This window comes from Argentina silus, assembly GCF_951799395.1.
Source record: "Argentina silus genome assembly, chromosome: 8".
Lineage (NCBI taxonomy): Eukaryota > Metazoa > Chordata > Actinopteri > Argentiniformes > Argentinidae > Argentina > Argentina silus.
Window position 1 is genome coordinate 21,740,214 of NC_139662.1, and position 11,463 is coordinate 21,751,676.

General features: G+C 45.5%; 1 protein-coding gene across 1 annotated transcript in view; it reads left to right on the plus strand.

Annotated features, from left to right (window-relative positions):
- Positions 1–2,830: 2,830 nt before the first annotated feature.
- Positions 2,831–11,463, plus strand: part of LOC310808336 (dedicator of cytokinesis protein 3-like) — a gene marked incomplete at both ends in the record, with an annotated part of 47,533 nt that continues 38,900 nt past the window's right edge. The window contains one exon of the mRNA XM_083675181.1: positions 2,831–2,867. Within this exon, the coding sequence (XP_083531307.1) occupies positions 2,831–2,867 (37 nt within the window). The remainder of the gene's footprint in view (positions 2,868–11,463) is intronic.

Below are 11,463 nucleotides of genomic sequence, written 5' to 3' on the forward strand. Positions count from 1 at the left end.
TCATCTCCCCAGCCCTCCGTTCTACACAGAGCTGCTGTGTAGGGATAGAGGCAAGACACTGTAAACTCACCCCAAACTAGTGGGGACAGAAAGGTTCAAAAGGCATCTTAGAGATTTCCCTGGGATGTCTTGGAGCATGTAGAGACTGACAAATAAGGATGGCAATGCTGACACGGTAATTACACTACATAATAATAACCTGTGAAATGCATGTAATTTAGGATTGAGTCCATCAAGCACTTTTCTGTCCTATTTACTGCTGCTCTAAGCAAACTTAGTGATTTGCCATTTTCAAATGCAACAGTATTTACCAAACTCATACTGTTTGCATTAGTCTTGACATTTTGCTCATTTTGAATCAGTAAGTAGGAATCAAATATCAAGGTATGTGTTTACATTTCCTCTCTACAAATCCTCATAATCTAGCACAAACTCATCCAGCTTTATGCGATTATAACACCGCCTACAATGTTCCACTTGAGATAATAGACAGATGGGAGTCACTTATGGAGTCACTGTGATAGAAAAACATCGCAGCTGAACATTACCCTCCCTCCTACTCTCCATCAAACTCACTGGACATTCAAGAGGGGTACTATGTAACCAGAGTCACTGAGCTAGATTCATCTGACAGACATGAGTTCTACAAGAAACAGTAGACACATCTAACGGATTTGTGCAGGTGCTGAATGTCTAAGTATAATAATCCATCTGGAAAAGAGAACAATATGCTTACTGCAACACAACTCCCAGTTGTATGAGTTGTTGTTTTTCCTAACCGTTAGGTCTATATTAGGTTTATGCTGATTGTATTCTATCTTCATCATGTAGTGGATCAGATTTATGAGCTACGGTATGAAACAGATTTAGTCCAGAGTGCATTTGTTGTGTCAACACTGAACACCCAATGCAGCTGAGGGCTAGCGTGTTCCAGGCCAGGTTGATGAGGTCATAATCCAGGCGTCTGTGCTGCTGAGTGTTCGAATAAAAGCAAACTATTACCTCGTTCCCCAACATTTTGTGTCATGACGAATAGTCTGAGTCGATCCAGCGTATGTTATGCTGGAATGCAGCACAGTTTGAGCCCACTTCAGTTTGAGGCTCTACTGCAAAATCATCGAAAGCAAACCGTGGATAGAACATGACCGTGTTCTAAAAATCCACTGAGATGGAGGAGGCTGTGGTGAGATACGCAATTTAGTTAAATTGAGCAGCAGTGCAGAGGAAACCTTTCAGATGAAGAGAAAGGCACAGATGCAGTTAGATACAGGCTACAGTAAGACTGTCTGGTTTCAACACCTCTTGTGACATCCTATGCAACGTGTACGGTGGTGTATAAGGTGTTCTGTCATGGCCAGGTTAAATACAGGTTAGGTTACTGGCACAATCACCAACAAGTGCTTTCTGTTAATTTCACCAGTTGATCGTGCCCTGTGAACCCGTGGACTAGTATAGGCATGAATTTGATGGTTAATTTATGATCATTCATCATTTTGAGCATTACCCCCTTTTTAATTTCTAATGAACCTTTGTGAACATGCCACTAGTAGAAAATGGACAGCCCCAGGACACTTCTTTTTTTATAAAAGGTTATTTTTGGGAGTGTGGTAGTCCAACTCTTGTGTTTTTTTTTTTATTGGATAGAGACAGTAGAGAAACACAGGAAAGTAGAGTATGTCAGTAGGGCATGGGCAGGATTCGAACCCATGCTGACATGTACATACGTGGGTACTGTAGATCGCGATGCTAGACCACTGGACCACCTCGACTACAAGCCACATTCCTAAAGTACTCTGTAATAGACATTAAGACCAAAAAAGAGAACCCTTGTTATAAGGCTATAGCCTATGGTTTCCTGACAGGCAACAGGCAAAAGAGTCTCGGATGAGAAAGCCCTACACAATATCATGTCCTGTTAGTAGCCGACCAGTAACTGGTGTAGCCTAACAGCCATAGTGAAGAGATAGAATTCCTAGGATGGGCGGCGTGACTGGAGTCTTGCCGTTGATCAGCCCTGGAGCTGATTCAGTTTGGAACAGGAGTAGGCGAGGCTAGGCCTATCGGATGCCGCCCAATGCATCTGCCTACAGTGTGACCGTGAAAGCTCAGTTTATAATGGATGCAAGTGTCATAGACCGGGGCTCTGAGAATGCATTTAGATCTGCAAATGCTTGACACATCGATGTTGACAAAACGAGTCATGTGACGACCACGAAGATGGCGCAGTTTACGGTATATCGCAGTTTACTCAAAATGTCTTGCACCTCCTCAAGACCAGTTTGGACCGGCGGACCATATCGCGACTGCTAATTACCGTCTAACGACTCAACCCTACAGTGTACCACCCCAATATTACACCGGCGGTAGCGACAATAGCTGATTTAGAATTGGACCTGATAGCAGCGCTATAGGCTATAATGACTAATAGGGAAATAATTAAATAAATCGTTGAAAAAACTATTCCCGTTGCTATCGAGATGCTGCTGCAATAATACCGTTTGGAGATTAGATTACCGTGTGTGTGTGTCTCTGTGTGTGTGTGTGTGTGTGTGTCTGTGTGTGTGTGTGTGAGTGTGCTGGGTAGGTGGACTCGGAGACTGCATCAGTGTGTAAGAGACGCAGTCGGCCACACCGGGAGATAATAAAGCCGGGCTAAGGTATCGGTGGTCCTTTTTTTAACGTTATAGATTTCTGTCGAGACATGTTCGAGGCACAAGCCGTCGGGCTGATTCGTATAGCCTAGGCTATAGCTTTCATTTAGCAGCATCCTCCCACGATATCGACAGAATGTGGCTTGGTCTCCTGGAGGGAAAATAACCAAAAATCCAAAATGTGGATACCGACAGAGGAGGAGAAAATCGGAGTTGGTGAGTTCATTCTAGGCTAATCTATTTGATATTTTTTGGTTGCTTTTTATTCGATTGACTTTTTTTTCCCTCATTCAGTGCTGCTCGTTCAGGCGTTTTAAAGAACACATCTTATGTTTGGTCATGTTGTTGTAGCCTAATGTATTCAGCTAGCGCTCTATTCTTACTCAAACTCTGATATCTTCTATTTATGAAGCCTGATTACAGCTTACACACCTATACGCTAAATGGCTGAGGAAAAGCGGACAATGACATGAGATGGCAATTCATTGCGTGGGATGATACCTTTCTATGTGCCTAACCGTCACTATTGTAGGCCTATAGGCTACTGGCCATGCATGTGTAGCCTAAATGACATGATAATTGTCATGGATACAACATCGTGCTGTGTATTTAGACTTTTTAAAATGCGTCAGTAAATATTTAGTCCTCTTTGAAGAGCATCACATCTGGAAAGGCGATTCGTGTCGAATCCACGAGGGGGCAATGAGATTGCGTCCTTCCAACAGGTGTAGCCCACGTTCAGTCAGAGTATGCGTACAGGCTACCTGTAGGCCATTTGCAACATACAACAGCTTCTGTGACAAAGGCAGTTACTAAAACACAACTGCAACCTCACCTCATCTTTCCTCCTTTCTCCTGTGTATCCATACAGAAAGTAATCTATGGTCTAAAAGGTACATTAGTAGAGGCAAGTGTGTCAGTAGTGGAACTGCCTGCGCAACCTTCTGGGCTATTTGAATGAGTCATGTTGAAGTTTGCTTACTGTATAACTCGTCATACCCCCCCCCCCCCCTCTCTCTCCCAAACACACACACACACACACACACACACACACACACACACACACACACACACACACACACACACACACACCTCTTTGCCCTCATTTGCTTGCTTTGATTGTTTGTAGTATAGATTGTCCAGGTTATAATATAAACCTATTCGAAAAAGAAGAAAAGCGTACAAGTGATATTGTTTGCGGTTCGTTACGAACTGGAGGAGGAAAAGCAACAGTTTGTTGAGCACACAGCCGTTCTACTAGGCTTCCCTCACCGTTGCATCCAATGTCCAGCATTTTAGCTTTCCGCTGTCCATGGTGCTGACGCGCTGAAATGCGGAAAACAGAACGTGTAGACGGTAGCGTATTACGCTCTCATATAACGTGTGCAATGCGTATGCACATTTTCTGTACTACTTACCAGAGTATTCAAAAGGCCCATAATATTTCTTTGATCTGTGGGCTGTGGCTGAAGGTTGATACTTGATGTTTAAAGCTGTCCTTGTGCATAACCATGCCCCATGTTAGAAGTTGAACAATTGTAATGTTTATTGACAACATCTAGGAGTCTAGGATGATTCTTTTTTTTTAAGGACCGCTATTTATTCCTGTATTTTTCAATACATTATGCATCTAGCATCTTTTTTTTTGAATAGCCTATATGTGATATGTGACACGGCTGACGTGTTTCTGCAGTGTACAGGAAACGGTATCCTATGTTTGAGCTTTCTCCCTCCTCCTCATACTGCCACAACGCTGCAGTTGAACAGCAGCTATACCGTGTCCCTTTTGTGCTTGTCTGTAGTGTATCAGTGGCCACAGCCTAATTTATTCTGTCTTATCTTAATGGGCTCGGAAAAACACAGAACATTTAGAGCCTACCTCATGAAACCTTAATGTCTCTCTTAAAATCGTGTTCTGTTTAGATGGTAAACATTGGCTCCTTTTGAATTGCGTGATCGTTGACGGCGGTTGACCTATCTCATCCAGCCGAGCAGGTCTTTTGTAGCCATCACAGACAGGTTTATCTAGTGTTAGTGAGGGGTTATTAAAGGCTTGTTGGTCAGGCAGATAGAGAGCCGGATACTTTTAACTGTCTCTGGGCCAACCTCTCCTCATCTGCTCCTCATGTGGCAGGGAAATCATCAACGGCCTGCTCCTCCACACACACACAGCAGGCCATAGGCCTCACACACACACACAGCAGGCCATAGGCCTCACACACACATACAGCAGGCCATAGGCCTCACACACACATACAGCAGGCCATAGGCCTCACACACACACAGCAGGCCATAGGCCTCACATACATACAGCAGGCCATAGGCCTCACACACACACACAGCAGGCCATAGGCCTCACACACACACACAGCAGGCCATAGGCCTCACACACACACACACAGCAGGCCATAGGCCTCACACACACATACAGCAGGCCATAGGCCTCACATACATACAGCAGGCCATAGGCCTCACATACATACAGCAGGCCATAGGCTTCACACACACACACAGCAGGCCATAGGCCTCACATACATACAGCAGGCCATAGGCCTCACATACATACAGCAGGCCATAGGCTTCACACACACACACAGCAGGCCATAGGCCTCACATACATACAGCAGGCCATAGGCCTCACATACATACAGCAGGCCATAGGCCTCACACACACACACAGCAGGCCATAGGCCTCACACACAACACAGCAATACAATAAAAAAGCACAACAAATATAGAGCAATTCCATCACTGACATAGTTGGGCAGTCATAAACAAGTGCCTAGCAGCACACCACCCAAACAAACAGCTAATGTTTCATTGTGAGTTGGATTAGAGAGATTACTGCAGCCTAAGCACCATTTCTTTATGGTTTTAACCATAGTTTGAACCCGCTCAGGACAAAACCCATGATCCCCCCATGGCTGCAGGTTGTCAGAGCTGCACTTGAGTGACAGGCCACTGGATATTCATTCCCGGGATTGGGGCACACAGTCCAAAGTTCATTATTAGTCAGATGTGGACTATTTTTACTTTAAGTGTGTGCAGCGCATCTGTGTGCATGCTCCCATGTACGCCTGTGTGTGTATGTACGCCTGTGTGTGTATGTGTGTGTTTGCGTGCATGCATGTATGCATGCGTGTGCGCGCGTGCATGCGTGTGCACGCGCACGATTGTGTGGTCATCTTCAAAAGGTAATGAGAGGTAACAAGGTCATCAGCAGGCAGTCATGTGACTACGCTGCAGATGGGCGCCACAGTGAGACAGCTTCGGCTCTACGCTGAAACCAGATCTGACAAAAGGTTCCCTTCACTACCCTGGCAGAAATCCTTAGGTTAGCAAGACCTCGGAACCGCACGCCGTCTGTGTGAGCGAGCTCGCATTCAGGTCATGCTGAACAACATGACTCACTGGGCCAAACACAAAGTCATTTTTAACTTTGTTCTGTGATGATCTGGGACAGGGTTACTCAAGCAGGACCTCCAGGGTCTTAGTCACAATGCATTACTGAAAATGGCGACTAATGGAACTCATGTGACTCACTTCGCTGTAATCACCTGTCCTACAGTACCAGTCAGGCTTTTGCTTTCCAAAAGGATTTAAATCAAATCAAATCTTTATTAGTCCCCTACATCGCATACAGCCGGAACTGATATCGTGAAATGCTCGCTCCTCGCTCAGCAACAACAACAGTCAACAACAATCAACAAACCAACAGTACAATCTAATATAGTGACAATAAAACAGTGACAATAGTAGTGCATAAGGGTGTAGTGTAAGTGTAAGGATTTAGGAAACCAGTTAAGCTATTGCTACAGTGCATTTTAGGTGGCCTATACAATGTAATTGTCATAAACTATAACCATCATCAACTGCAACTATGACCACCAGTGAGTTATCTATAAGTGGCTCCCATCACTTGATGCATCCCCTTGGCATGATACATCTGCCCCTCCAAAACAACATACCCACACTGTAATCACACAGTACCTGCCAATCACACAGTACCTGTAATCACACAGTACCTGTAATCACACAGTACCTGCCAATCACACAGTACCTGCCAATCACACAGTACCTGTAATCACACAGTACCTGTAATCACACAGTACCTGCCAATCACACAGTACCTGCCAATCACACAGTACCTGTAATCACACAGTACAGTACCAATGTCAGCACGTCGCTTCAGCAACAGTTGATATAAAGAGTAACAGAGGATCCAGACATAACGAGGAGAGGTTGTGTCTCCCTTTCCTCTGGTGGGGTTTGGTGTGTGCTGCTGCCCTTCACACGTTCAAGTGTGGTTGGCCTGCAGGACACAGTACAGTACAGTAGGCCTCTCCCAGGTGATGTACTGCACACTCAGTTGGCCATGTGTCCATGTGTGTCCTGTGTGTCATGTGTGTCCTGTGTCCATGTGTCCATGTGTGTCCTGTGTCTATGTGTGTCCTGTGTCCATGTGTCCTGTGTGTCCATGTGTCCTGTGTGTCCTGTGTGTCCATGTGTCCATGTGTGTCCTGTGTCCTGTGTGTCCATGTGTCCTGTGTGTCCATGTGTCCTGTGTGTCCATGTGTGTCCTGTGTCCATGTGTCCTGTGTGTCCATGTGTCCTGTGTGTCCTGTGTGTCCATGTGTCCATGTGTGTCCTGTGTCCATGTGTGTCCTGTGTCCATGTGTCCTGTGTGTCCATGTGTCCTGTGTGTCCATGTGTCCTGTGTGTCCATGTGTCCTCTGTGTCCTGTGTGTCCTGTGTGTCATGTGTGTCCTGTGTGTCCATGTGTCCTCTGTGTCCATGTGTCCTGTGTGTCCATGTGTGTCCATGTGTGTCCTGTGTGTCCTGTGTGTCCTGTGTGTCCTGTGTCCTGTGTCCTGTGTCCTGTGCTGCAGTGTGTTTTTGTACTTTCACAGAGAAAAACATCTTGGGAAAAAAAAAGAAACAAAAAAGAGAGAAGTTACTCCCTGCATTTTCAATCAAGCTGCCTTTATTGTGTGTGACGTGTCTGCGGTTAAAGAATAGATCACTGTGGAAATTCGTTATCTAGTTGTAAGGCTTTGATTTGATGTGGCTATTTAAATCATATTGTATTTTGGCATATTACATTGTGGCATCTACAAATGGGTGAATAATGAATTATTTTGCATATTTAAACAAAGCTATTTGCATGGTTGATGCAGCCGGAGGTGTAAGTGACACATGCTGTAAAGGCCGAGATTCACTGGTTTGAACGACTGGACACAACTGTTTTTTGTGGGCGGCCGCAGCGACAGGGAGGAAAGACGCTGCAGAAACCATTGAAATGGCTGAAACACGCAGCGTTGCCCTGACCGAGCCGAGGCCTGTTTGTCCGTCTGACATTGGGTAACATGACAGATAAAAGAGTAAACCCACGCATGAGGTTATTCATAAGCAACAATGATGTAACCCTGGCATTGTCCCCTGTGTGTGTGTGTGTGTGTGTGTGTGTGTGTGTGTGTGTGTGTGTCCTGTGTGTGTGTGTGTCCCCTGTGTGTGTGTGTGTCCAGTTTGTGTGTGTGTGTGTGTGTGTGTGTACATGTGTGTGTCCCCTTTGTGTGTGTGTGTGTGTGTGTGTGTGTGTGTGTGTGTGTGTGTGTGTGTGTGTGTATTTACATTTTACATTTATGGCATTTAGCACGCCTTTATCCAAAGCGACTTACAACAATACATTTGTGTATGTGTGTGTCTGTGCGTGTGTATGTGTGTGTCTGTGCATGTGTATGTGTGTGTGAGAATGTGTGTCTGTACATGTGTATGTGCGTGTGTATGTGTATGTGCATGTGTATGTGTATGTGCATGTGTATGTGTGTGTGAGAGTGTGTGTGTACATGTGTATGTGTATGTGTGTGTATGTGTATGTGTGTGTGTATGTGTTTGTGTGTGTGTATGTGTTTGTGTGTGTGTATGTGTTTGTGCGTGTGTGTGTATGTATTTGTGCACACTCGCTCACATTTGTGGCGCTTTGCACCTCCATTTTCACACTGCAGGGAACACAAAACTGCAGCATCTGCCTACCATCATCATGCATTGTCATGTGGGGCCACAGAAACTGCTGTTGCTCTGTAAAAAAAAAAATAGCCTCAGCTGAGTCTCTGCAAAAAAAAAAAAGATTAATCTGAATTCCAAGGTTGAAGAATTAGGAAGCGTTTCCTAACTGCTATGCTATGTCCAGTCAGGCCAGACCAATTCATGGCAAATCATCTGTCGTCAAATAACTATTGTATTCATGATCTCACTGATTAGGCAAATGCAACGGGTGAATGAGCCAATCAGAGTTTGTTTGTATAGTACTTCATGCAACCTGATAACATGAGCTTCATAGTTTGTTTGTCAATCTACATTTGAAGGCTCTACCACTACCAGATAAGACTGTATGTGTCCCCTAAGATATCAGTACAGCCCACATCACAAAAGACAACATCTTTTTCCCTTGTTCATATTTCCATCTGAGAGAGCCCAGCCATTTGCATTTGTCTGTTGCCGTTCTTTGCCTGCCACAGTTAATAATTAAGTTCCTGAAAAAGCTCGAAATGTCATGATTCTGCCAAGACTAATTAATCATACACCAGAGTGTACCTTACTCACACCGTCAACATTTTCAATGTGCATCTGAACTCTGGCTGAACTCCCCAGTTAGAGAGTAAATCTAGCAGTCACTCCCGGTGGCATTGAAGCGTACTCTGAAGGTAACAGACACTTTGGGCCAACGGAGAGTCTTCTCTATAGGAGTTATGAGTTCGGTCAAGGTCTTCTCTATAGTGGTTATGAGCTCTCTGGCACCAGATGCAGGAGAGTGTTATGGAAGTGGTCTCAGACAGTCACATCTGACCACAGACGTACACAGATAGACATTAAGTACAAAGATGTTTTGGTGGGGCCACTCTTATGTTGTTATAGGGTAGTGGAGGGAGACAGGAAAGTCAGGAGGAGAGGGTATGTCAGCAGGGCGTAGGCCGGATTCTAACCCGTGCCGACCCATGCTGGGCATGTGTGTGCGCTGTAGGCCGCAGTGCCAGACCACTGGACCACCCCAGGCCACATTAAGTAAGATTTAATTGGCCAAACTGTCTATACCAATATTGTTGAACATTGAACAGCTGAAGTATATGCCATTCTGTATATTCTGTAAGTTGGAGGAAGGCGTGTGTGTGTGTGTGTGTGTGTGTGTGTGTGTGTGTGGGTGTGTGTGTGTGTGTGTGTGTGTGGGGGGGGGGGGCGTATTAAAGGTACAGGCAGAGAGAGTGAGGGAATAAGAGATGACATAGCCCCTGATCTTCGCAAGGGAACACTCCCAAATGAGAGTAGTGTCAGCAGAGCTTCTTCTGAATATGACAGTCCCATCTTGTTCTGACGCGCACTCCGTCAAAGACTGTCCTAATGGTGGGGGTGCAATTTAGCAATTCAAATGAAGTAGAGGACATTAAAGGAGAGGACTTTCAAGTAGTGGATAATTAGCCCTTGACGATAATGGGCTTGTGGCTGAGTAAAAAAAGGTGACAAGTTCCCTCCTTAAGTCTCTCTGACTCTCTCCTTCTCATCTCCGCTCCTCTCGGACTCTTGATTTGGACCCTGTTTTTCCCTGCCATTTAAAAAAAAAAAAAAAAAGCCCAGATCCCCGCAGCGGTTACAGTGAAGAAAGCCCTCCAGTTTGTGGATGATCTGTTGCCATAGTTACCGTTCGCAGAGGAACCGAGCGCCGTTTCCCACAAAACAGGCGCCCGCAAAAAAAAGCCCCTCCCCCTCCTCTCCGCCTCCCCCTCATCGGGTCCCCTGGCTGGTTCATTAGCACAATGACTCACACGGAACTCTTCTCCTAGGGCCACCATTTGTGGGTTTTTGAATCGTCAATGGAGCCCTGTCATCGTCAAGCAAGTTTATCTTTACTGAGGCTTGTGGACATTACATCTCCTCTGCTGCTAACTTTGCAGCTCAACTGAAACAGGCTAGCATGTGTGGGTAGCAGAAGCCGTTTGTTACAGTGAGGTTCCTTATGGTGACATATGGCCCCTGGAAGATGAAATAATCACCTCCTTAATCATGTTCTGGGTCCCAGTGTTTGACATCTTAGTGTGCTCCACCATTTTCCTCACAGTCAAAGGCATTGGTTGAATGTATGATGCTGTGGTGTGGCAGGCAGGCAGCCACAGTCAGTGGAGGCTGGTGGAGGGCGGGCTCATTGTAATGCACGGAACAGAATGAGGAATGGTGTCAAACACAACGTCAGCCCCTCCGCCTGATTCCTCCCCCGACTGAAGTTCTGCACGGAAGATTTATTCAAACGCCGAGATACGAAGCAGGAGTATTTACCCCCACCACTTAGCAGCAGAGTGTGTGGGGTCTATATTTGGAGACAGTGCAATTAACTTAACATTGCATTAAAATCAGGACTGCTTAAGAATTAATTGCCTATTAAAATGACTACACACTTCAGGGAGGCTGTTTACAGTTGGGTGAACTGTGGCTCCTGTGCAGACGCACTGTTTGGATGTTTGCATGAAACAGCTTATTAAAAAGCTGCGATAAACCGGTCTTCTACAAACCCGAAACACGTGCTATGTATACGTGCTATGTATATACAGTGTGATGGGGACGCCTTGTCTAAACACAAGGATGGGCCCAGGGAAACGCTAGCTCATCACCGCTGGCCTGGCTACCGTACTACTGTTTCTGTATTCGACAACGCCATGCAGCTTGACTGGACGACAACGACGACACGTCAGATCACAGACTTTGTCAGCTCATCTTCGCTTTGACGGACTTAGGATGCAGCGCGTCATCGCGTGAGGAACAAAAC